This window comes from Macrobrachium nipponense, chromosome 1, assembly GCF_015104395.2.
Source record: "Macrobrachium nipponense isolate FS-2020 chromosome 1, ASM1510439v2, whole genome shotgun sequence".
NCBI classification, from domain to species: domain Eukaryota; kingdom Metazoa; phylum Arthropoda; class Malacostraca; order Decapoda; family Palaemonidae; genus Macrobrachium; species Macrobrachium nipponense.
Window position 1 is genome coordinate 92,126,001 of NC_087200.1, and position 27,442 is coordinate 92,153,442.

The window sequence follows — 27,442 nt, forward strand, 5'->3', positions numbered from 1 at the left end:
ACTCTGGCTGTCGCCCTCCGTTTCTACGTATCGGCAGAGGCCAGCTCCCGAGCAGTTGGGCTTCCTACCTTCTAGGTAGAGTAGCCTAGCTTCTCTAGGACGTTTCTTTTCCTTTGTCTTTTGATTCCCTTCCTTTCTATTATGATAAGGTGTTTTATTTATGTTGCATGTTAGAGACGGTTTGGGCTAGCCTAGGCTATCTCAGTTCGCCTGGTCTATCCGTCTGCGTGGTCCTACCACCTTCGCCACGGCAACCATCCGGGCTCTCCTCCCCTCTTCCTCTCTCCCCAGAGAGGATACGGGACTCACGGGGGGGATTCCTGAGTCTGGCTCTTCATACCATTCTCTCCCAGGGTTCCATGGGGGGGGGGGGGGGGGGGGGGGGGGGGGGTCTCTTGTGCGCTCGGGTTGGGTTGGCCACCTCGCCCGCTCGTACTTGATCTCCCTCGGGTCCCTCCTCAGCTCTCTCCTACCCCGGTCACCCCGGCCTACCCACCGCGCCAGCGCGGTTCCTTGGGGGGTGACGGAGAGTAGCTCTTCTACATGCATCTATATATATATATATATAATTGTTTGTTTATTATTTGTATTATCTTTATGTTTGTCTATTCCGCCAGGCCGGCAGAGTGCCCGCTCACCATCCGGGTTCTCCTCCTGCCTGTGGAATTTTTATACGGCGGAGCTGAGCTCCACCTACCCTTATTATTTCTTATCCGGATTAACCCTCTCATGTTCCTCCGCCGTCCTCGTACTCCTCACCCCGGTGTATAGACGGGTAGCTAGTTTGGTGAAACTCCTTACTCCGGTGCCCCGGAACTATCTGACTAGTATACCAGGTCTCACGGACTTATCTCTACTGGAGAACAGGAGAGGGCTAATCCCAAAAACTTTTTCACTCCGGCATGCAGCGGAGTATTATATCTCTTAACAGGCTAGTCCTGTTAGTAACTGCCAATACTCATGTATCTGTCCACTTACAGGCTACCAACTGCCAGGAACCCGGCTGCAATGCCGTATTGCAGGACCCCTGTGGCCACGAGGTCTGCCGGACTCACGCCCCCTGTGCCATCCGCCATGGTGACATGGTGGTATGGCATCACGAAGCCTGCTCCATCTGCTATGATTTGGTGGATCAGTTTTCCTCCGGCGTAAGTATATACCAGAGTACTTTGCTTATAACTGGTTATTCAAGCAATTCTGTAAGAGATATAAACATTGTTTAGTTTTAAATATTTAATCATATAACTTTGGGGATTCGTTGTAAGGATTACAATGACCCTCTCTTTCAGGCTGCCACCGTGAAAGACGCCGCATCAGCTACCCTGAAGGCCTGGGTCGGCAGGTTCGGGAAGAACGTGTCCAAGGGGCAGCCATACATCCTGGACAAGAGTATGGCTGTCCGCCTCTTCCCGGGCGGGAAATCAACCGGATATGTCAACCCGACAGCGGCGGCTCCATGCATCGCCGCCATTCAGCAGCAGGTGGCGCAGGCACTGGTGGCCCAGGGCAACCCGGAGATCGTCGAAGAAGTGACTACCCTGAACCTAAACTTAGAGCCAATGGCGGTAGGTGAACAAGGTAACTTGTTAGTTGAAGTAGGTTTGTTGGGGGCTCAAGGGCTTCCCTTGGGTCCATCTGGATCGTCTTCTCCTAATTCCACATCTTATAAGTCTCCGGCTCACCACCCCGGAGCAGATAAATTGAAGTCCTCTTCGACTTCATATTCTAAAGGGTCCAGAGGCAAGTCCTCTAAGGATAAGGCCTGTGCTTCTACAGAGCCTGAGCCTTCAACGTCCACCGGGACACGTCCTAAGACTCCCATGTCTATCAGGGACCCTAGTCCATTCGACACAGAGGCATTTACTGCTAATATAATGCAGCAAATGGGGAACTTGGTTGGTAACCTAGTTAACGGCAAGTTTGAACAGATGTTTTCACACATCTCCACCTCGTTCGAGGAGTCTGGTCAGTCAATCCGGAGTATTTCGGAGAGACTGACAAATCAGGAGAATCTGATGGTGGGCCTCAGGGAGAATACCGCAGCAGTTCTCCCACAGTCAGGTGTGGTGGCACAACCCATGCCAGACTATGATTCTCTTCCTCCCTTCACGGCGAGTAATCCATGGAGGGTTGCAGCTTATGCCCCCTTTAAGGATGGCATGTTGACCTTGCCGGATTGTGGTACTCGAAGAATAGAAGACTTCGAGTTCCACCCCGCCAACCTTCAACCACCATTTATAGGCTATGCTCGTCTGACAGAGACGGCAATGAGAAGGGAGGATAGGATCCCAAAAGAAATGGTAATTTATAGCCGGGATCAAGCTCAAAGGGAGTGGATCAGGAGCCTAGAAGATTGGGACTGTATAAATACCAAACTTCAGGCTTTCAAAAGCCCCTTTACCATCTTTGTGGCAGAGGAAGAAACGCCCATCCCCTTCCTTCACCACAAAGCTAGCAGAGTTGACTCTACAGGCCGCCATGAAAGACGAGCCTATGCCTCAACTCAGGGAGACGGAGCCAACACCACTTCTTCTTCCAGGGACCGAAGACCTTTGGGCAGATCTCCTGGCTACCTTCACTGTAGGGAAGCTCAAACCAGATTGCGCAATCGCACAATTTGGCGAGAGACTTCCTAGGCTTTCGGATAACCTTATCCAAGCAGAATTTTATGCTAGGACTAGGTTAGGGAGGACCTTGAACGCCCTAGTGATAACAGAGGTTGCCGTGGTGACATACAGGACGGAACCTCTCTTTAAACTTCTAGCCAAAGCACAGACACACACCGTTCAGTGTGATCTGTACGACTTTGTCATGGCAAGACGCAACTGCAGAAAACATGTACTGCAGGAGGCCACGATCCGTCATGAGCCGAATAAACTACAGTAATCCCTCACCTATCGCTATTAATGGGGACCAGAACCGACCGCCATAAGTGTAAAACCGGGAAGTAGGGTCCCCCCTATTTTTTAAATGCGTAGTATACATTTTTTGTGTGTACATGTACATGTACTATATGTAAATAATAACTGTATTCTTATAACAAGATACATAACTCACCTCTATCAATGTTGGTATCGAATCATGTTGGTATCGAGACTAACCTTCTTTTCCTGACAGTCCGTTATCCACACTAATAACGCATTCTCCATTTGCACAATCCTCTTATTACGAGGAGTCACAACGCGCTTAGTGTCCTTGGAGAATGTTATTGAGGCAGTTTTACGGATTTTTAATTAGTCTTTTTTTATGTAGCGAACCGTTGATTCATTCAGTCTGTACATGCGGGCAACAGACGCATAGCTACTGTCTGCCTTAAACATGTCCAATAATTTCACTTTCTCGTTCACCGTCATCATTTTTCTCTTCTTCTTGGGTTCACCAGAGGATGTAGAGGGTGTAGGCCGTTTAGGAGCCATTTTCAAGGGCGTCACAAGCACTATTTTGCACAAAAAAAGCACAAAAGAACAGCTAAAACTTTCACGTGGCAAGAGTAGCGACACGAGCGCGAGAGAACAATGAATACGGTCTTCCTTTGCTGGGCGCTGGGCTCGGCCAATCAGCTTGCGAGATTCAGGAGCCGAGATGGCCAGCGAATCAGAGAGGTGGATTTTGAGTTACGCGCCATCTCCGTGTTGATACCTGATGTTCTAATGTACTCTCTCTGCCTTCTGCTAGCGTCCGCGCCATTTCTTCTCAACTGAATTTTTTATGAATATTTTTGAAAAATCCGCGATGCACTGAGGGTGCGAAACTTGAGGCGCGAAGTAGCGAGGGATTACTTACTAGCATCTTCAATCTGGGGCGCTGACCTCTTTCCAGATGCTGTAGTGAATGAGGTCCAGCACGAAGCTACAAGGCTTAACCAAAGCCTTAAGGTCCGCTGGGGCCTGACATCCAAGAGGAAGCCCAAACCTTCTTCTTCAGCTTCAAAGAAGCTGAAAAAGCCTAGAAAGTTCCCACCTTTCCAGGCTGCTCAGCAACAGCAGGTGGTACAAGCCGTGCCGATGTCCCAAGTGGTTCAGCCGTCAATGTCTAAGAACCAGTCTCAGCCAATACTGCTACTGACCTCTTAAAACCAGCCCTATAGGTTTGGAAGAGGAAGCAGGGCTAGAGGTGCATTTCGCCAGAGAGGTGGCGGAAGGGCACCTAGCAGGGGAAAACACTTCCGAGGAGGACGTGGATCACTCCCTGCCCCAAGTCAGTGAGAACCCTCAGGTAGGAGGGAGGCTGTTTCTCTACCGTCACAGGTGGGGGTTCAGCAGTTGGGCACAGAGCATTGTGTCCAAAGAACTGGGATGGAGTTGGAACAAAGGTCCCCCTCCATCCAAGACCTTCCTTCAAGAACTAACAAAGGAATTGACGGAGTAGGCACAAGAACTCCTTCAGAAAGGGGTAGTATCAAGAGTCAGACATTTAAAGTTTCAAGGGCGCTTGTTCAGCGTGCCAAAGAAAGGCTCAACCAAACAATCTAAACTTATTCATTCATTGCGACAAGTTCAAAATGCTGACTATCTCGCAGGTGCGGACCTTACTTCCCCGTGGGGCCGTCACCACCTCTATCGATCTTACAGACGCATACTATCATATCCCAGTTGCAAGACACTTCTGCCCGTACCTAGGATTCAAGCTGGGAAACCAGGCATTCTCCTTCAAAGTGATGCCCTTCGGGTTGAACGTAGCCCCCAGGGTGTTCACGAAGATAGCGGAATCAGTAGTTCAACAACTTAGATCCCAGGGAATAATGGTAGTAGCGTATCTGGACGATTCGCTCGTTTGGGCAACAACCGTCGAAGAATGCCTCAAAGCCACGAGAAAAGTAGTACAGTTTCTGGAACATCTGGGGTTCCAAATAAACAAGACCAAGTCCAGGCTAAGGCCGGAATCTCGCTTTCAATGGCTCGGCATTCAATGGGATCTGAACTCCCACACTCTGTCAATTCCGTTGGCCAAAAGGAAGGAAATAGCCAAAGCAACAAGGCAATTCCTCAAATGCAAACTAACATCAAGGAGAAACCAGGAAAGGATCCTGGGCTCTCTCCAGTTTGCGTCAGTTACAGACACTCTGTTAAAAGCAAAGTTGAAAGATATAAATCGAGTATGGCGTTCAAGAGCAAACAACAAATCTCGGGACAAGTTGTCAGCCATCCCGCCGATTCTCCGCAAACGACTCCGCCCCTGGGCAGAGGTCAAGAACCTGTCCAAGTCAGTCCCTCTTCAATTTCCCCCTCCGGCGTTGGTTATCCACACGGACGCTTCTCTAAGCGGGCGGGGAGGATACTCCCAATTCAGGAAAGTACAATGGACTTGGTCACCTCAGTTCCACCGGCTTCACATAAATGTATTAGAAGCTATGGCAGTATTCCTCACATTGAAGAGGCTTCTACCAGCCAAGAAATCCCACATCAAGCTGGTATTGGACAGCGCAGTAGCAGTACACTGCATCAACAGGGGAGGATCCAAATCAAGTCATGTAAACCATGTCATGATAGCCATTTTCTCACTAGCAGCCAAGTACAAATGGCATCTATCCTTCACTCATCTGGCGGGAGTAAGGAACGTGATAGCAGACACCTTGTCTCGTTCAGTTCCTCTAGAATCGGAGTGGTCTCTGGACAAGCGCTCATTCCAGTGGATATGCCAAAAGGTCCCAGGCCTCCAGGTGGATCTTTTCGCATCACAATTAAACCACAAGCTCCCTTGCTATGTGGCCCCCAACCTGGACCCTCTAGCTTATGCCACAGGCGCCATGTCCATACATTGGAATCAGTGGAAGAAGGTATACATCTTTCCTCCAGTGAATCTTCTATTGAAAGTCCTGAACAAGCTCAGGTCTTTCAAGGGCCAAGTTGCTCTAGTAGCCCCGGACTGGCCCAAGAGCAATTGGTTCCCCCTTCTGGAATTGGGTCTCCGGCCTCAACCGATTCCCAATCCCAAACTGTCTCAATCAGTACAAATGAGAACTGTGTTCGCTTCCTCAGGAATTCTCAAAACCCTAACTTCATGGACTTCATGAAGTTCGCGGCTAAAAGAGATGCAAATATTGATCCTCAGAATATCCTTTTCTTAGAATCGGATAAAAGAGAATCAACGTTGCGTCAGTATGACGCAGCAGTTAAAAAACTAGCAAATTTCCTGAAGGAAACGGATTCCGAACCATGACTACTAATCTGGCTATATCCTTCTTCAGATCCTTATTTGAAAAAGGTCTAGCAGCTAGTACTATTACGACCAATAAGTCAGCTTTAAAGAAAATCTTCCGGTTTGGCTCTAAGATAGACTTAACAGACTCTTATTTTTCGTCTATTCCTAAAGCTTGTGCTAGGTTCAGGCCATCAGAGAGACCTAGCTCAATCTCATGGTTCTTAAATGACGTTCTCAAACTGGCTTCGGATGCTGACAACGATTCATGTAACTATATACCACTCTTAAGGAAAACATTATTCCTGCTGAGCCTGGCCTCAGGAGCCAGGATATCGGAACTGTCGGCTCTATCCAGAGACTCTGGCCATATTGAATTTCTCCCTTCAGGAGAAGTTCTTCTATCCCCAGATCATAGTTTTTTGCCCAAAAATGAGGACCCCTTAATGAGGTGGGCTCCTTGGAAGATCCTCCCACTTCCTCAAGACCCTTCTCTATGTCCAGCGACGACCTTACGAGCCTATTTGTCCAGGACATCTTCTAGGTCCTCAGGTCCCCTTTTTATAAGGGAAAAAGGTGGCACCATTTCCTTAAAAGGAATTAGGCAACAAATCCTGTATTTTATCAATCAAGCCAACCCTGATTCATTCCCTAAAGCCCATGACATCAGAGCAGTAGCCACCTCAATTAATTATTTCCGACATATGAATTTTGATGATCTAAAGAAATATACTGGCTGGAAGTCACTGACAGTTTTCAAACGTCACTACCTGAAATCCTTGGAATCTCTTAAATTTCCAGCAGTGGCAGCGGGAAACACAGTTTCTCCTGACACTGTCTAAGTAGTTTTAGTCATAGATCCAGATCTCCTTTCTACCTGCCTCACTAACATTTTTCTTGTGATCCTGCCACCAGGCTCGACCCTGTTTGAGCCTTCACTGCCAAAAGGCTATAGTATTGTGATGTTTTCCCTTATTTTTATGCTAGGGTTACTCACAACTCTATATGTATTGCCAAAAGGCTAAATCGTGAGGTTTTCCCTTATTTTTATGCTAAGGTGCCTCACAACTGTATATTTTGTATTATTCTAGTTTTAAGTTATCATAAGTTAGCATAAGTATAAAGTTAAGTCCTATTACTTATTTTAAGGCTAACATAAATCACTATAAATTAGTTTAAGTATTTGTATGATAACTTTGTAACATTTAATCTAGATTATACTCATATTATGTCTTTTCGTGTTTTCTTATTACCTCCTACTGTTACCACTTCTCCAAGCTTGTGGCTAATTCTCTGGTACTATTTCACAAAGCGACACGGGCTGAGCCCAGAAAAGGGATTTTGATGAAGGAAAAATCTATTTCTGGGCAAGGGCCCGTGTCGCCCAGTGAAATCCCCCCCTGTTTTCTCTCCCGCCCTTGTGCCCAAGCTTGGTCTTCTAACGTCAAGGATGGCCACTAGAGGCGCTGGTGTTGGCGTGGGGGAGCAAGTAGTAGTAGTTGCTGGTGCGGGCTGTGTACCAGCTCTCTCTAGCAGGGGGATTTTGGCGGAGGAGAGGTCTAAATGACAAGAGGTCCGTGGTAGTGGTTTCACTCGCCCCAGTACCATACCGACACCCTCTTTTTATTTAGGGTGAGGGAGTCAGGATACTCTGACATCCCCCTCTTTTATTTTTCTCTGGTAATGTTAGCATTATTTACCTTAGAAATATGAACTGAAGGTATATTTCACTGGGCGACACAGGCCCTTGCCCAGAAATAGATTTTTCCTTCGTCAAAATCCCTTTTTTAGACAGACAGCCAAACGGGTCCTTGTCGGAATACTAAAGGATATGAATCACCCTCTGTTCTTCTAATCCTACTCAGGTAATACCTGAAAACTCCAGCTGAATAGAGAACTCCCTGCTCTTCCCTAAAACTAATCGGTCAGGAGCTGCCCAGCACTCCTAAGTGCTCAGGGGATGAGCTGGTGCCAGGCTGTAGTTGGCACCAAGCAAGCTGGAAGTCAGGCAAGCTAAGAGCTCAGGAGCTAGTGGGTGCTTCTGGGAGCCAGGAGCACTGTTTCTGGCTGTCAAGAAAGTCTTTTCTTCCATTAAGTTCTTGGAAGAGGGAGAACGGATCCAGGTCACGGAGGAGTCTTTGTTACCAGTTAAAAAAATCCAAGGGTAAACAAGCAAACTGTACTACAGGCAGTTTCTGGTTATTGGCAGGGGTTTCATTCCAAAGGCTTGATGATAAGCAGTTATTGGCGCTGATAACCAGATTTTGGTACCGATAACCAGTTAATGGTGCCTCTGTTAGTATGTATCAGTGCCAACACTATCAATGGCGGTGATAACCAGAAATTGGTGCATTTCGGTACTGAAAATCGGCAAGCCCTATAAAAATTAATTGCTGATAACCAGAGACTGCCTGTACAAAGTCAGATGAAACTTGATACTCCTAAAATGAGGAATATGAGAGATTCTAGACCTCCTCTGACAAAAGAGGCAATACTGCCATTGAGTCTTAAGTGTCTCAGAAGATGAGACTTGGAGTCTGAGACACCCAATTTGGAACATCGTTCGCTTAGATTTATAAACTGAGCTAGAAGATGATGGCTGCATCTTTCAAATGCCTCCGTAGCACCTCTGAAAAAGCCCCTACTTCCTCACATGTATACCCTGACAGCCCAAAGTTTGTCCAAGTAAGAGCAGACCACCCTTAGTGGTACATATCTATCCCTTGAAGTGAGGATGTTAAGAGAAGATACGAATAGTGGAAGGATTCTTGGAGAGTTCATCAATCAACCATAGCAAGATCGGGAACCATAAATCATTGTTCTGAAAGGGGCTATGAGGGACGTCATAACATTCCGAGGAGTCTGAAAATGTTCAACCTTTCCATGACCATATCAGAAAGTGGAAGAGAGCAGAGGTTCAGGTTGGAAAGATCTTGCAGTATAGCATCTGCTCCCCATGCTAAAAGGTTCCTTTAAGGTGGAAGACAGTCAAGGTCATCTTGCCCGATAGATACCAGATAACCTGACAGATCAGGGGATCCAAGATCCACTTGGGAGTAAGAGTGAGTGTCTGGCGGTTCAGATCATCTGCCAGAAATCCTAGTTGGACTACATGAAAACTCTATTTATCATCCACAATAAAAACTCTATTGCTGCTTGGTGGTGAGAAAAAGTGAGTCTTCATGCTAATGTAAAAAACATAAGGACTGTGGTCTTGTCTGAGCGGATACCGCAGTCTAGGAGTGAGGGAGGGTCAAGAAGAACGGAAGCTTCCCGGTTCCCCAAGCGGCTCCCTCGTCTAGATCAAGGGGTGAAAAGCAGTCTAAAACTAGTCTCTTGATGAGGGATTTCCCTTCCGAAAGTTTCGGTTTGGACAGCCACCACAATACGTTCGACTGAAAACTTGGTCATGGAAAAAACAGCAGAGTCCTGCTATGATTCCCTGTTCCTGTTGGTCTTGTGGGAAAGGCTGATGTTCATGGCCAGAAAAGAAGACAAAAATGAGCGGAGCAAAGACTCGTGAGAACAGGCGCCGCTAGTGAGAAGGTTCATGGTGCTTTCTCCTCTCTGTGGAGCCCAAGTACGTAAGGTCTTTCAACAAAAGAACACTCAGGAGGGAAGATATGGTCATTACAAAGGAAACCACTGTGGATGAGATATATGGAACAACAGCAAAACCCATAGGAAGGCTGTGAGCTGAAGGTAGCCCTCTGCCGCTGGATGGGAAGCAGAAAAACAGCTACCATTATTTATGTGGTTTTCAAAGGCTGTGAGAAACAAAAAAAAATGTCATGGTGCTTAAAGTATGCACTGAAAAATTTGAGGGCTAAAAACTCTCATCTACAATTTTCTAATTGATTAACATCTCGGTGGATAACCGAGTTCCCAGATAATTCATCCACTAATGTTTTAAATAAACAGACAAAAAGGGTTAGAAATTATTGGACTGTCTGAAAGTAGCTGTGATTCTCTTGGTAGACAGCTGAAGGCAAGGATAAGAGAGCTGAAAGGAACTGTGTGTTTCTACCAGTAGCAAAAGAGTACCAAAGTTCCCTTCCTGCAATCCCAAAAAAGGAGTGAAAAAAAAAAAAACTATCTCAACCATCCTTATCCACACAGGACAAGACTAAGAGACCAACCAAATCAATGTCTCTCAGTATAATACAGGCAGTCCCTGGGTTATGACGCGGGTTCCGTTCTTGAGACAAGTTGTAAGCCGAAAATCGTTGTAAGCCGGAACATCATAAAAAATCCCAAGAAAACCTTACTTTTAATGCTTTGGGTGCATTATAAACTATATAAACTGCATTCCTATTGCATTTTTTATCAAACAAACCTTCAAACATTGATTATTTTGCATTTTTGGAGTCATATTTCTTCTGCCAGATCAGCGTTGTAGGCGTTGTAACCCTGAAATATGCGTCGTAAACCTGGAAATAATTTCTGATAAATATAATTGAAAAGCGTTGTAACCTCAGAACATCGTAAGCCGGGGACTGCCTGTACTTGAGTGTCTCCTATCTTCTTAGCCCCTGCTCCTGTTGCCTGCCGAGAAAGACCTTTACTTAAAAAATCTTGCCACGCACTTCAGCCAGGAGGACTAATTTCATCTAAGCACCAAAGGGAGGAAAAAACAAACCATGCTTGTCTTGTTCCCTTAATAACCAAAGTCAGACTCCCAACTCCCTGATACTACTTGGAGATAAAATAAAACCAATAGAGGTGAGAGTTTTCTTCAACAAGCTCATAAATTCATACACAAAAGTCCCTGTCTGCAAAGGACAGGGCTTTGAGACACTAACTGACACTAAAAAGGGAGCAACTTCGGCTTGTCTAGAACTCTAGGCAAAGATGGAACAGGCTGAATAGACAAAAATGCTTGTGATACTGAAGAGTGGGCATCTGGTAATCAGAGACTAGTGTCAATCACTTGAAGACTGGAGCTTGCGTTCAGTTGGTAATTGGTGCTGAAAAAACATGTTCTTAGAAGAGACAGGCGCTATGGGCACTCGGGTTCTACTGGGTGCTATTAGTTTGGACAATGATCAACGCTTGGACACTGCTGGTATGCTTGACACCAAACACTGGCATTCCACAGCCCGAAGTTACAAGACAAAAGCAAAAGACTGTCCTAGACATTATAAGAATGCTGTAGACTACACTCCAGCTCCCTGAGACACTTACAGGAGAGGGAAAAAGAGCGAAATGAGCTGAATACAGTTGACCCCTGCTATTCGCAGACTCACGATTTGCGGATTTGTAGATTTTTCTACGGACTGCATATATGTACTTATGTATTGATGGAAAAATCAAAATTTGTCGAAAATTGTGTTCACAGTTGGTAGCCTGTAAGTGGAAAGATACATGAGTATCGAGATTACACTCACAGGGCTACATTAGTACTCCGCCGCATGCCGGAGATTAATAAAATTTCGGGCATAACCCCTCCCCTAAGAACCTTATGCGATAAAAGTTGATACAATAACTCCGGTGTAAGCCGGAGGAGGAAATTCCGTAAACCAGAGGTAAATATAGAAATATGATATATAACTATAAACGAAATTTCCCATAAGGGCAGGGGAGGGACCCAGGCTTAAGCTAACTATAAACTAACTTAAGCATAACTAAAATTAAAATCGGAGGACGACTCCGAAGCGCGGCGCTGTCCAACTCTGCCGGAAGAATGCCCTAGGGCATACGCCGGAGATGAAGGAACGATGGAAAGCTAAGGACCAACTGAAAACGTATCCACTCTGTTGGTTGGCGGAGCCGACCACGACCCCTCCCCTGTAACCGAAGAACGCCAGGGAAAAAGAGGTGTAGGTCCGTCGTCACAGGGGGGGGGGAAAAGGCGAGGAGGGAAGAATTCAGTTCCCGTGTATACGGCGGAACACCGGAGCAACTAGGGAGGGGGGAGGCCAACCCCCCAACCTCTGTCACACCGAGGTACCACAGCGCACAAGGGAGAACAAGGTCACACCCAGCCTAACGGTCTGTCCAGACTCCCCTACTCCCTCCGCGTAGGGAGAGAGGGAGCCAGGCCCGGATGGAGCGAGCGAGAACGACAGCCACCCTCCTACTCTACGGCGAGAGGAAGAGGGGGGAAGCGACTGGGGCGGGCATCTAGCTGTACCGCGATCACGAGTGGACCAAGGTACGATAACACAACACAACCGACTGGATCGGACGCCAAGGGTCAAATGCAACCTAACTGACCAGGATGGTGCAACAATATGTGATGCAACAAAACTGACAATAAGGATGCAACAAAACTGTTACTGGCATGGACCAAAGGACCACAGAGACCCAGGCTATAGGCTATAATGCTAGACGCCCTAGGCTAACCAAAATATACTATACATCGAAAATTAAAGTAGGGGAAAAAATAAGAGTGAAAGAGAAAGGACGTCCAGGAGTGCACGACTGACCCGAAAGAAAGTCTATCACTCAGAGCTAGCCTAAGCCAATACGAAGAGCAATGGCTAGGGTCTGGACAAGAAACACTCGAATGCCTACAAGAGGTAGAAGACATGCATGCATGACCTAAAACCAGGGGTAGGCTATATCCCCTAAACGATGTAAAACTGCATACATAAATGAAATAATAGGACATGAGCCACACATGAATAATAAAAGGGGGAAAGGTTCCAGGTATGGGGGACCGAGAACCTAACCGACCATGAGGCGGGACCATGCCGCCATGCTCCAGACCGGGAACCCATATCTATACCTAAAAAACGGCAAATATAGGCACCTGGATGGAACGAAACTAGATCCAAACCTGTGTAGGAGACTTAACTTAGCTGCTGCAATTGCTGCACGTTCCATCTTGCAAAAATGGTAGGGATAATCCTAAAACACAGAGAGCGAAACTAAAACAAGTGTGGGCGAATGTCCGCTAACTTGAAGGATGGCCACCAGAGGCGCGGTGATCGGCATGGCGTGGGTTGTAGTAGTAGTAGTTGCCGCCCCGATCTGTGGGTCGGCTCTCTCGTAGAGAATTTTGATATAGGAGAATTCTAAATGGCAAGAAGTTCGTGGTAGTGGTCTCACTTGCCCTAGTTACCATACCGACACCCTTCTTTATTTTGGGTGAGCGAGTCAGTTATTCTGACATCTTCTTTGATTTGTTTTTTCTCTGGTATTTGTTAGCTAATTTACCTTAGAAATAATAAACTAAAGGATTATTTCGCTGGGCGACACGAACCAATCGCCCAGAAATAGATTTTTCCTACGTCAAAATCCTTTTTTTCTTAACTATACAAACCTGAGGTCCTTTAACAAAAGGAAGTAATCAGCGCCAAGCTGGACCGGTCATAAGCTTAGAACAAGGGGTTCGATAGTTAACTGCTTGTCCGGTAGTGGGCAGTCCTGCCCGACAGAGAGGTAAAGATTCACTTTGCTTTAGGCCCAAGAAAACAGAGTGAGGGGTGGCATGAGGTGGGACTATGTGTAAATGACCTCAGGTTTGTATAGTTAGGAAAAATACAATTTTCGACAAATTGTGATTTGTTGCAATACGTATACAAACCTTTGGTCCTTTGACAATAGGAAGACTCACTTATTGGTGGGTGGAATCTGAGTCTTATGAACAGACTGGTGTTCGTCCGACCTTGGTTCCCTCCCTGGTCGTAAGAGCAGAGGGAGGGATCCTAGCCTCTGTCCAAGCTGATCGGGGTGTGCACCGCAGGATCAGTGGCCAGACCTCTGGACCAAATTCATAAGAGGGAGGCAAGCGTGCCTCTTATGAATAGCAAGCAAGAACTAGTTCCTACTTCAAGAGCCAAAATAAAGTTATGGGTTTGTCTCTTGTTGGCATCCAATCCCCCACTTGTAAGGAGAGTGGTGGATGTCTGCTCCCATCCCTACTGAAAGGGATAGGCTGGTACTCAGTCGCGTAGCTTACCTGCATCTGCCTCCTATCCAGCGTAGTGACACAGGATGCGATGCTGGGTAAGCTACACCACCTGTTGAGTAGCCACCATGGGTCCCAAGGAAAAGGTGTCCAAGGACCTGTGGGCAATATCCTGAAGGTAGAAGGAGGTAAAAGTGGTCTGGTTGGCCCAAACCCCTGCCTTCAGAACCTGCGCCACAGAGAAGTTCTTGCGGAACGCAAGGGTTGGACCAATACCTCTGACTTCGTGGGCTCTCGGACGAAGGGTACGGGTGTCGTCACTACCATCCGCGTCGTACGCCCTCCTGTTCATCTCACGAAGCCAGAAAGTAAGAGTGTTCTTGGATACCTCTTTCTTGGTAACCCCGGTGCTAACGAAGAGGCGTTGACACTCAGGCCTGAGGTGCCGAGTTCTCTTCAGATAGTTCCATAGTGCCCTCACAGGACAAAGCAGCATCTCATCAGCATCGTTATCCTTCAGGGAGGGGATCGTGTATGACACTTTGCCACGAAATCCGGGACAAAATCGAGCGTCACAGATCCCCATTCCCTCGAATGCTTAACATCGAAGGAAAGACCATGAAGTTCCCCTACTCTTTTCACCGATGCCAGGGCCAGCAGGAAGAGGGTCTTGAGGGTCAGATCCCTGTCTGACTACTCTCGGAGTGGCTCGAAGGGTCTTCGAGTCAAACTCCTAAGGACGAGAGTCACATGGCCCCCCCCCCACCACCCCCCCCCCCCCGGGGGGGGGCCTGAGTTCCCTGGGTGGGCAAGACCTCTCGAAGCTCTTCATGAGGAGAGAGATCTCGAAGGAAACGATATCCACTCCCCGCAGTTTGAGGACTAGGGCCAAGGCGGCTCTGTATCCTTTAACTGCGGAGACGGAGAGGAGCTTCTCTCGGCGAAGGAAAACGAGGAAATCCGCTACCTGCTGAAGAGTGGCTCTGAGAGGAGAGAGACCCCGTCCCCGACACCAACCACAGAAGACGGCCCACTTCCCCTGGTACACAGCTGCAGAGGATTGTCTGAGGTAACCAGCCATCTCTGTTGCTGTTCAGCGAGAAAAGCCTCTCGCTCACAAGAGATGGTGGATAACAGCCAGCCGTGAAGAGACAGGGATCAAACTGAGTGGTGCTACCGTTCCACGTGTGGTTGGCACAGGAGGTTGTGCCAGGGGGGAAGCTCTCTCGGTGCTTCGGCAAGCAGAGCCAGCAGGTCCGGGTACCAAACGGCCTGGGGCCATTTGGGTGCCACCAGAATCATCCGAAGATTCGTGGTGACCAGCACCCTGCTGATCACCTTGCGAATCAGACAGAATGGGGGAAAGGCGAATACGAAGAGGTTGTCCCACGGATGTTGAAGAGCGTCCTCTGCAGCTGCCCATGGGTCCGGCACAACTGAGTAGAAAACCTGGAGTTTTCTGTTGTGCCGGATGGCAAACAGATCCCCGACTGGATGCCCCCACAGGTTGAAGAGCCTTTCTGCCACGTCTGGGTGAAGGGACCACTCGGTCCCTATCACATGATCCTGACGACTGAGCTTGTCTGCCACTACGTTCCTCGTGCACCTGCAGCGTCAACCGGTGTAGCGGAAGGGACACTAGGCCCCCTGCTTGCTGACGTAAGCCACTACCATGGTGTTGTCGCTCATCAACACCACTGAGTGTCCCATCAGACGTTCCTGGAACTCTTGGAGAGCGAGAAACACTGCCTTGAGCTCCAGGACATTGATGTGAAGGTGCTTGTCATGATGATCCCCTCGTATTGCCCCCACTGCTCCCCCCACCACAACACACAAATATCACATGGGTCGGTGCGAGAGCATTCCCGCCCTCGAACCGGGTACATAAATTATGAGGATCAACATCCACAAGAGACCAAAAAGCCCCACATTTGCAGCCCTCCACACCAGGGCACAATCTGCGGCAGATGGGGGGGCAGGGTGGTCTCTCAGGCTCGCAGGAATCCATCACTAACACAACGATTCGTGAGTAGTAAACACAATTCAAGAAAATACAAAGTACTTACAGTCTACACACAAGCACTCAGTAAGGGAAAGTTGGGAAAAAAGTCCTTCAAAACGAAGTATCTAAGCCTACGAGCAGCGGGCAGAGCGGCATAACAACACGTCTGTCTCCTTGGGCTGCCGAAAACAAAGTGAATCTTCACCTCTCTGTCAGGCGGGACTCCCGACTACTGGACAAGCAGTTAACTATCGAACCCCTTGTTCTAAGCTTACGACTGGTCCAGCTTGGCGCTGATTAACTTCCTATTGTTAAAGAACCAAGGGTTTGTATACATATTGGAACAATTCACCTATTTGGGATATTTTTCACAGAGAAATATTCCACAAATTATTGTATTTAACGCGACACGCCCCCCGAAGGGGAAGGAGCCATACGTGGGAGCTGAGATGAAGGGAGGGAAGAGGAAGACGGTCTGTAACCAAGGGAGTCGCTGGAGAGCTTCCCGACGACTCCTTGGCTGGCTTAAGCGCCTTCTTCCTCCCCTCGTATTGCCCCCACTGTTCCTCCGACCACAACATACAAATATTACATGGGTCGGTGTGAGAGCATTCCCGCCCTCGAACCGGATACAAAAATTATGAGGGTCAACCTCCACAAGAGACCAAAAAGCCCCACATTTGCGGCCCTCCACACCGGGGCACAATCTGCTGCAGATGGGGGGGCGGGGTGGTCTCTCATGCTCGCAGGAATCCATCACTATCACAACGATTCGCAGGTAGTAAACACAATTCAAGAAAATACAAAGTACTTACAGTCTACACACAAGCAATCAGTAAGGGAAAGTTGGGAAAAAAGTCCTTCAAAACGAAGTATCTAAGCCTACAAGCAGCGGGCAGAGCGGCGTAACAACACGTCTGTCTCCTTGGGCGGCCGAAAGCAAAGTGAATCTTTGCTTTCGAACCCCTTGTTCTAAGCTTACGACAGTCCAGCTTGGCGCTGATTACCTTCCTATTGTTAAAGGACCGAGGGTTTGTATACATATTGGAACAATTCACCTATTTGGGATATTTTTCACAGAGAAATATTCACAAATTATTGTATTTTCATATAATTTTTGTGAATAAATGCACTTTTTGTGATAAAACTATTAAAATACTCAGGTATATGCAGTTTTTATGGTTTTTTGTGGTTTAAGTATCAAAAATTATATTTTTATAATAAAATATGCTTTATTCATACTTATCAAGCAATTATTCAGCTGTAGGATTCCTACGCACAGCAGACTAACTTTCAAATTTCTTGGTAGCGCCGCCATCGTTAGGGTAGGTAACTAGTTACTGCCCACTGCTGGTAAACAGGTATGACATTGTCACACCTCTTCAAATGGATTTCGGCCGCCAGCTCCACCCATGGGGAAGAGAGAGGGCTTGAATAAATAACTGCTTGGTAAGTATGAATAAAACATAATTTTATTATAGAAATATAATTTTTATTTATTCTTACCATGCAATTATTCAGTTGATTCCAAACTGAAAGGTGGAGGTGTAATGGAGATAACACATTCTGAGATAAATAAATCATCAGGAGGTTTTCCAGAGTGAAAGCATGACCATTATGCTTGTCATACCTTATCTTGTAAGCAAGCTACTGCAAGAGAGTACTGGCTCTAGTTTGTGCTCTGCTTACTTAGTAAGGAGAGTGGTATCTAGACCATGCATCTTCTCTACAAGTGGAGAGTTCCTCGAAGTCGTGGGCTAACCGCTGACTTATGAAGGAAATATCAAAATACAAATGCCCTTGCACTGGGCGAGAACCAGATACACTAACAAAACAATATATAGACACCTACACCAAAAAAAAACTTAAAAACCATAACCAATACCCTCAGTGCTCAGTCAACTGGAGGGTACTCCAGGTACTAAGTACCTCCAGACTTCCCAAAGACTTGACAACCTTGATACGAGGCAAAAATTTAGAGGGACTGACAACTCCCTCTATGTTGCTTTTCCAAATACCATGCCAGCAACGGATAAAGGACCAACAGTACTACAGTTCTCGAAAACTGTCTCTATCTCTTTCAAGTAGTGAGTCGCAAACACTGACCTAAACCTCCAGAACGTTGATTGTAGAATCGCCGATAACAACAGGTTATTGCAGAACGCTAACGAGGTAGCGACAGCTCTCACTTCGTGCACTTAACCTTCAACAGCGTGAGACACTCATTCTTGACTTCGGAGTGTGCCTCGGTGATTAACGACCTGAGAAAGAAGGACATGGCATTCTTTGACATGGGAAGAGAAGGATTTTCCACCGAACACCATAAACACTGTGAAGGGCCTCTCAATTTCTCTGTTCTTTGCAGATAAATAATGCCCTCACTGGACATAGAAGTCTCTCCTCTTCTTCTGGTTCGAGAATATCTGTAATATTCTTAAAGATGAACTAGCGAGGCCAAGGATCCTGCGGAAACTCATTCTTTGCCAAAAAGTTAAGGGCCCAGGAACAAACTGCATTCCGTTGCACGAAACCTACTCTATTTCTACAGCGTGAATTTCGCTGACAAGTTTCACTGAAGCCAGAATGAAAAGAAAGAGTCTTCTTTGTTAAGTTCTTCAAGGAAGATGAACAAATTGGTTCGAAAGGAGGTCCGGAAATAAATTTCAGGACTACATCAAGGTTACAAGCCACTGAGTCCCGAACTGAGCATAGCCTGATATCCTTTAATCGTGGAAGGGGATAACTTCTTCGATGACCTCAGGAAGAGAAGGAAATCAGCAATCTGACTTACAGTGGTCTTAGAAGAAGAGACTTTAGCTTTAGCTTTGACTGGTACAGGTTGTTAGAAGTGCGTCTGCATCTTGCAATCACTTCTGCAACTCTTCGTGAAAAGCCTTTCGCTCTGAATCCTGCCAGCTGCAGCGAGGACAACCCTTGATGGAAATAGTGGAAGTGTGGTTGTCTGAGAAGCGACTTCTTTTGAGGATGTAGCCTCAAAAAATCCACCAACATGCGCAGAAGGTCCGGGAACCACTCTTTCCTTGGCCAAAATGGGGCTACCAACATCAAGTGAACATCTGGATGGCGCTTTACCTTGTTGATGACCTCCCTAATCATCCCGAAGGCGGGAAACGTATGTCTAGTCCAGACCAATCCAGCAACATTGCGTCTACTGCCCAAGCTAGAGGATCTGGAACGGGGAAGCAGAACAGCTGAAGAGGGTTGTTTTTGGATGTCGCAAACAAATCGATGGACGGTCTTCCCCAAAGTCTCCATAAATCCAGGCAAACTTTCGTGTCTAACATTCACTCCAACAACAGAACTTGCCTCCCTCTGTTGAGTTCATCCGCCAGAATGTTCATCTTTCCCTGCACAAAACGAGGAATGAGACGGATCTGATGTTCTTCTGCCCAGAGCAGAAGTTCTCATGTCTTCGAGAACAGAGTGAACGAGCGAGTCCCCCCCTGCTTCCAAATGTAAGACAGGACTGTGGAGTTGTCGGCATGAACAGCCCCGACCCGACCTTCTACTGGACAAACAAATTCCTGAAGGCCCAGAAACACAGCCAGGAGTTCTCTGACATTGATGTGAAAGGTTTTCTGAGACTGTCCAAACTCTCAACACCTTGTGATCCATAAGAAGAGCTCCCCAACCTACGTCCAACGCGTCTGAATAGATCTGTAGGCAGGGGGTTCACCGGGAGTAAAGACACGCCTCCCTGAAGCTTTTCTCTCGAATTCCACCATACAAGGTCACTCTTTATTTCCTTCATAATCAGGAACACTGTGGAATCAGGTTGAGACTTTCTGCACTATTTTGCTTTGAGGAAAAACTGGAGAGTCCTCGAGCGCAACCTTCCTAGCATGACGAATTTCTCTACCGAGGAAAGAGTACCCAGCAGGCTCAGCCACTGCATTGCTAAGCACGATGAAATGTTCAGGAATGTTTGTACTGTCTGCAGACACGACTCTGCTCTTTTCGGGGACAGAAAAGTCCGAAAAGTTTGAGAGTCCAGAGTCATCCCCAAATAGAGAATTCTCTCAGAAAGAATGACTGGAGACTTTGACACATTTATGACTATGCCCAACTTCTGCGTCAGGTCCTTCGCACACTACTTCTCTGATGGAACTCGGAGTAGCCAGTCGTCCAAATACAGCGATACATATATCCCCGTCAGATGAAGCCACTGTGCCAGGGGGCTTAGAACTCTGGTGAAAACTTGAGGTGCTGTCAATAGCCGAAGCACAAAACCCAAAACTGAAAAACCTTGTCCTGAAAGATGAAACGGAGATACTTCCTTGAATCCTGATGTATTGGAACATGGAAGTAAGCATCCTGCATGTCAAGGGATACCATCCAGTCCCCCCTGACGAAGAGCAGCCAGCACTGAACTCTGAGCCTCCATTTTGAATTTCATTTTCAGAACGTAACGATTCAGTGCACTTACATCCAACATAAGCCTCCAGCCCCGATGCTTTGGGGACCACAAATAGCCTGTTGTAAAAACCCATTGACGAGTCGTTGACCTCCTCGATTGCACTCTTGAGAATCAAGGATCTTACTTCTTCCTTGAGTGCCAAAAACTTCTCTGAGCCTACGGAGTAAGCCGTCAATATGATGGGGACCTTGGACACGGGAGGTCTTTCCAAGAAAGGAATGGTGTAACCCAGGCGTAGGACTTTGATGACCCAGGCTTCCGCAGCTCTGATCTTCCATTCCTCCCAAAACTGGTGCAGCCTGGTACCTATGGGTGTGCGAAGGACAGGAACATAATTTACTTTCGGTCCTAACTGCTGACCTAGATGAGGATTTGGTGGGTGGGCAAAGGTTAGAGCTAGATCTAGCAAAGAGGCGTGACTTTAATCCGCGAAAAGGCTGCTTCTGCAGCGGCGATTTGGAAGGAGTCACAACTGCTGCTGTGGGTTTGGGGCGTTTCGTGAATTGAGCCAGCAAATCCGTTATCAATTTCTTCTCGAGCACCGACGGAATATCCTGGACAGTGTCTTGTGGAAACAGGTGCAACTTGTCCAGGGGGGAGAACAGCAGGGCTGACTTCTGAATAGTCGCAATCCCTTTGGTGGTAAAGGAGCACCACGGCTCACGCTTCTTTAACATTCCCATGACGAACAAGGAAGCTATTTGGTAGGCTCCATCTCTAATAGCCTTGTCAGAGCAGGATAGCACACCAAGCCAGCCCTCCCGCAGATCCTTGGAAAACGAAGGGCAGTCCTCTAGTTTCCTCGCCAAAGCTCCGATTGACCAATCCATAAAACTGAAAATCTCAAAAACTTTAAAAAAGTTGCGAACCAGATGGTCGATCTCAGAAGTAAAGAACGTTTTCGCTGCCGAAAACGCTGCTCTTCTATTTGCGTCAACCAAGGCCAAGAAGTCTCCCTGGGAGGAGGCAGATACTTCCAAGAAAGGAGCTTCCCCAGTGATGTAGAAACGATATATCTTGTTGACGAGCAAAGAAGGAAGGAAGGTAAACGACACTTTACCATAATCTCTCTTGGTCGCTAGCTACTTATCCACAAAACGTAAGGCCTTCCTAGCTGCAGAGGAGAGGACTAACTTAAGCAGGAGATCTTCCAGTTGCTTCTTCTTCTTCATCATGAAGATCGACAGTGGAGACGAAGGAGTGGCAGGAGAGAAGCGGTCTGGAAAGTAATCCGAGAGGAACCTCATTAAGGAAGCATAAGCTGTCGGAGACTGAGTCAAAACCTGTCCTGACTCTTTCTTTTCTACTTGTAACTGCTCACGCTCTTGCTCTAGCTCTTCCCTGTGCTTGAGCTCCAGGCCCGTGTCCTGCTCTTGAACCTCTGAAGGAGCAGGGGACATGGCCGCTTCTTCCTTCTTCAAATGCGGATTCTTCCCCTTAAAGAAGGACAACTCATCAAAGTGCTGCCAAAAAGGAGCTAACATCTGGTCTTCCTGGGAAGGCTCAGCTTGAACTGACAATGAAGATTTACGTCTCACTTCGGCAGAAAAGTCAGGAAATGAAGTCAAAGAATTTTGAGTCAAATAAAGAACAGGCGCATGTCTCACAGGTACCCGCACCTGTCGAGTCTCAGTCGAGTCTGTTGAGTCGCAAGTCGAACATCGCCTTCGTATGCCTGAGCCACACGACTACAAGACCAGCATGGACTGGAATTCATATCCGTAGATTTCTTGGCAGGGAGAGGGGAGACGTCCACAGTTGAAAATCTCTTAAGAGGACGAAAGGACCAGGAACTACGCCAACAACAGGAACGCGGAGATGACGACTCACTGGAGTCGGACAAATTCGCACCGAAAGAGACATCTTTCCAACGGTGCCCTGTCGATACCTGATTTGACACTTCAGGTTTGACAGAGGGAGCGACTGCCCGTGGGCAACCCCCTCCAGTCTCCCTCGGACCTCCGGTATGTCTTCTCCCCGAGGTGGAGGAGCAGGACAGTGACCTTTGTCTATTAGAACTGGAGGGACGGACAGTGACCCCCTCAGAAAGCACTTCACTAGCACTTGCATTGGGCACTTTCACTTGTTCACTTTTCTCCATGAACGATTTCATGGAAGCACCTAACTCCATCATGGTATTAGCCAAATACTCAAATTCCTCTCGAACCTTGATTCAAGGCTGGCAATGGTGTCGGAAAAGGCAACATCGAAAGCTGTTACAGGAGTTGGAAGTGAAAGGGTAGGAGGACTGAGAATGGGAGAAAGATTACCACGATAGGAGAAGCAGGAGTAGAGATTTCCACCAACACGGGGGAGATGGAAGAACTACACTAGTCTTACTATCTGCCCTAATGGCTGCTTTCCTCTTCCTATCTTGCAAAACCTTCTTATGATGTGAACTGAAAAGTTTCAATTGATCATCATCGTCCCAATCCTGACATGCGGAACATCTAAGCTCCTTAGAACACTCTTGACCCCTATATTTCGTACACTTAGAATGAGGATCGTTAATTTCTTTGACTAGCCTAGTTTTGCAGCCCTTTGCGCGAAACCTCACTCACAATGAATCTGAATCAGACATATTCAAGCAAAGTTGACGAAATGAGCAAATAAGCAAAGTTGACGAAATGAGCAAATAAGCAAAGTTGACGAAATGAGCAAATAAGCCAAGCTAATACTGAAATAAGTACACCAAAAAACTTGTACGTCACCAATATCCAGGGAAGTCAAAAAACCCCCAAAAGACAATGAAGAAAGTATGTAGGGCTACTGATGTTACTCAGAGCCGGCAGAAATCCAATTGAAGAGGTGTGATAACATCATACCTGTTTACCGGAAGTGGGCTGTAACTAGTTACCTACACTAACGATGGCGGCACCACCGAGAAATTTGAAAGATAGTCTGCCGTGTGTAGGAATCCTACACCTGAATAACTGCTCGGTAAGACTGAATAAAATAGGCAATTCTAAGCATTTTTTGAGGGGTTTTAAGTACTCAAGGATTTTAGATATTCGTGGGGTGTGTGGTACCCATCCCCCTGAATATGGGGTCTACTTAAATGCTTCTTCAATGGCTGAGATTCACCAAAAAAAACATCATCGGTGCTTCTTGTCTATTTGAAAAGTGCCTTCTACACTAGAGTATCACTGGGGACAACAAATGCACATCCCTGTCCATTGACACCTGCCTACAACAGGCTCAACGGAGAGGTAACTATTTGGGGCAAAACCCATACATACTCCCAAGGACCATCAGTATGCCTCCTCCCAGGTTTAGGGGAGTCTGACAGGGACTGAGTTTAGGAGATCCGAAGGGGTCAGACAGCCACCTTCGCCACTACACATCCAGCCAGACGCCTTTCCAATGACTGTCTGTCGATACCTGGTACCGGCAACACTCTCAACTATGAGGGCGACTACCCAGGTAACTTCCCACCAGCCTCTGATGGATTTTCAGCATGACTCCTCCCAGGTTTAGGCGAGTATGACAGTAACGTATGTCTAGGAGAACCATCGGGCTGGATAATCACCTCCTCCACTGCACAACACTTCACAGATACAGGGTTAATTTTTGTCAACCCATAAACAAGACTGGCAAAGGCATGGGAAGGATGCAAGGGAGCCAGGTGCGGGAGCAAATGAATAAAAATAAGAGGGCCAGTAGCAGGAGAAAAAACTGATGCAATGAGACTTGGTGCCAGAAGATTGGGAGTCGATGCCGGAGGCTTGGTGTTACAGGCTGGCACCAGACTATAGCTGGTGCCAAGCTACCTGGGTACCAGGCAGGCTAGTAGCTCTAGAGAACACTCTGGGTCCTCAGAGCACGATTCTTGGCTGTTGAAAACGGCTACTATTCCCAAAAAAGCAGCTGAAATAAAAGCACAATTTCTCTCCTTACTACGTTCTGCCCCTCCACTTTTTCAGTTCTCTGCGAAGGAAAGTGTAATGAGATGTTTAATTAATTTTTTACCAACAAATGCTGAAATACACAAAGTTCCATTATACAAACATATCTAAACTACTATCAAACATTATGTGAGACTTGCAGATATGTACTATTCCATTAACAAAAGCATTGGTTCGGTAGTGAAAGCAATGTTTAAGTTTTATTATGCTACTCAGTAAGGGTGGTAATTAAATTTTTTACGAAACTATGTTTTTAAGCTTGCTTTATTGAGTTTTTGTCTTACCAGTTATAATAAATTGCCCAATCAAAAACATGGCAATCAAAACATGAATGAGTTCTCAAAAATATTGGCTACATATTTTTACCTAAAAATGTAGTTAAAATTGAAAATTGCAACTGAATGTATGATAGTTTTGAAAAATCAACCATTCTTCAGCCTATATTTTTTAACTAACTTTTGCTCTCTATGCTAAGCTGCCTGGATGATCTCTACTCAGGCAAACAGTCTACAGCCAAGCTATGCTAGGCCAAGTGGACAATGACTGCATCAGATCACTAGTAGCAGATTTTCTCCTTACCAAGAAGAAATCAAGGATTTAGTTAATCAATTTCATTGCAAATTTGCTATTGTAGCGAAATATGATAAACTTGAATCAATAAAATAGATCGTGAAAGTTATAAGCTTAAAGGTTATTCTAAATCAGTGATAATATATCACCAAAATCCAGTTAGAAAACCTGCAAATTATGAAAAATGATGCTGCAAATATCCGATGTTTACACTGAGGATGGCAGAAACAGAATGAGGTTGTCTGCTAAGTCATTCCTGTGCAGGACTGGTAACCTGTACTGAACTTTGAAATGTTACCCATAATTTTTTTAATTTAAGCTGCCATGAGAGTTAATACTATATAGCTATGTAATTGCACACGTGGTAGGTTACTTATATAAAAAGTGCTTTTTTCCTTAAGGTTACTTAATACTACAAATACTGATTATCATCCATTTAACCCTTATAAAATTAAGTTTTACCTTAGCTGCTTATGAAGACAACTTTTTACATTTCAATCCCCTTACCTGGAACAAGGGAATCAAGAGATTTCTGAAATCAGCTCCTATGCGGCTGAAAGACTGACCAAAAAACATACACTGTGCCAAAACACTCTCTAGATTTGACCCAAGTCCACACTCTAGGTCCTTCTTCACCAGCTGGATGAAATAATTGACCTGAAAATAAGAGAATTTAATTGTAGTTTAATATACGTACTTCTCCACATTTAATCTTTAATTAGGATATGAATACAACACTATACCCATAAAATTCAAATCAGTTTCTAAAAATACACGTAAATTCTTTCCCAAGATCTACAAATATGTGAACAAACTTTCAAAATCAAAATACGCAATGGTTTCCTATAACACTATTCACAACATAAAGGACACTTGCTGTGACAAGAATATAATTAATAGTAGTTATTGTTTATCTGTTATTCCAAATATATACATACATAAAATATTTCTTTTAAAACAAAATTATTTAATTTCAACAAATCCATATTTCCCATTAGCCCTATTCATGATGGCCAAGAATCACAGAAACTATTTAACAAGAGATACAGTAGTCGGCTGGCTGTCTGACTCATTTGCTGGTCATCTCCTTTGGTCCGGGGACCCTAGATTTGTCTGTTACTTCTGTTGATCATTTTCATTGACTAAGGGACCCCAATCATGTTCTAATCTTCATTTAGTTATTCAATCAGGCACAAGACTTCACCGCTGTAACATGAAGTTATGGAGACTTCACCGCTGTAACATGAGGTTATGGTGTCATAACTCACGTTACATCACTGTGAGCACTGTTAGTGCCGTTAATGGCGGAAAAACTACTAAAGGTAGAAATTGACTTACAGCGTGGCGCTGGAACGGATCCCCGCCGTAAGTTGAGGATGCACTGTATTGAGTTCCTTGTGCTTGACAAGTGGAAGTTGTCACAGACTAAGCAACAGTAAGTGTAAAACCAGCAGCCATGTTATACAGGATCACAGGAAAAATGTGGTTGGAGACTCAACTTTCATATGCTTTTAAAACAAGATCAGAACACCTAATAAAACTCTACCGATCCAGTCAGGAAAACCAACTGTGCCCCAAAAATCACAGTGCGTACTACAACTACAGCCATTCTATGTCAAAAATTGCTGTGTACAAGTTTTCTGACATAAAAGGACATACATAAAGTGCAAAATTCTATGAAGAACACAACCAAAGAGAACAAAACACAACCAAAGAGAACAACAATAACTACAAAATAAAAGTATAAAATGAAAAGCATGTACCATGAAAATATCATACTTAAAAAGTATTCCTGAGAGCAATCCTGAAATTATTACATCTGAGAAGTGCTTTTACAAAAAAAATAAAATTTTTATAATAAAATAATGTTTTATATATACTTACCAAGTAATTACATAGCAATTAGTTTATACCTATTGTAACAGCTTAAATAAATTCATGGTACTGTAGTGCCTCTGTTGTTTTAGTGTAAGTAACTAACAATGAGAGGGGAGGAGGGAGGGCTCCAATTTTGTAATTACTTGGTAAGTATATAATATAAAACTTTACTAGTACATATATAAATGACTTCATGATAAAATAAAATTTTATATATTTACCCAGTAATTAGTTAGTTAAGACTTTCTACTCAAAGGCAGTTTGAATTTTTAAATTAGCGACATTGATTCTTTTGTTTTTCAGAAGGGTGACGGGATCCCACCCACTTTCAAGGTAGGAGGGAGGAACAACTCAGCCAAGCACTCAATTTGTTTATGCTATAAGTCCATATATATATGTGGGCAGGAGGGTTGGCTCCATCTGTAATTCCTATAAGTATTATAAAAAAAAATTTATTTTATCATAACGTCATTTTTATACAAGTAACTTACCCAGTAATTACTTAGCTGATTCCATATTGAAGGGGTAGGAATCATGGACAACATAATGACTTACAACATAAATAACAAAAATTAAACACATGGCTAGCATTGAAACAATGCATGTAGTTTCCTCACCTGTTGAGAGAGCTGTTGCAGCTAGATACTGCCTCTGCT

The 27,442-nt window shown here is 45.5% G+C and overlaps 1 protein-coding gene across 1 annotated transcript in view; it reads right to left on the bottom strand.

Annotated features, from left to right (window-relative positions):
- LOC135219465 (conserved oligomeric Golgi complex subunit 8-like) overlaps positions 1 to 27,442 on the bottom strand; it is a 473,937-nt gene that overhangs the window by 46,758 nt on the left and 399,737 nt on the right. The window contains exon 9 of the mRNA XM_064256259.1: positions 25,416 to 25,565. Coding sequence (XP_064112329.1) covers positions 25,416 to 25,565 — 150 coding nt within the window. The remainder of the gene's footprint in view (positions 1 to 25,415; positions 25,566 to 27,442) is intronic.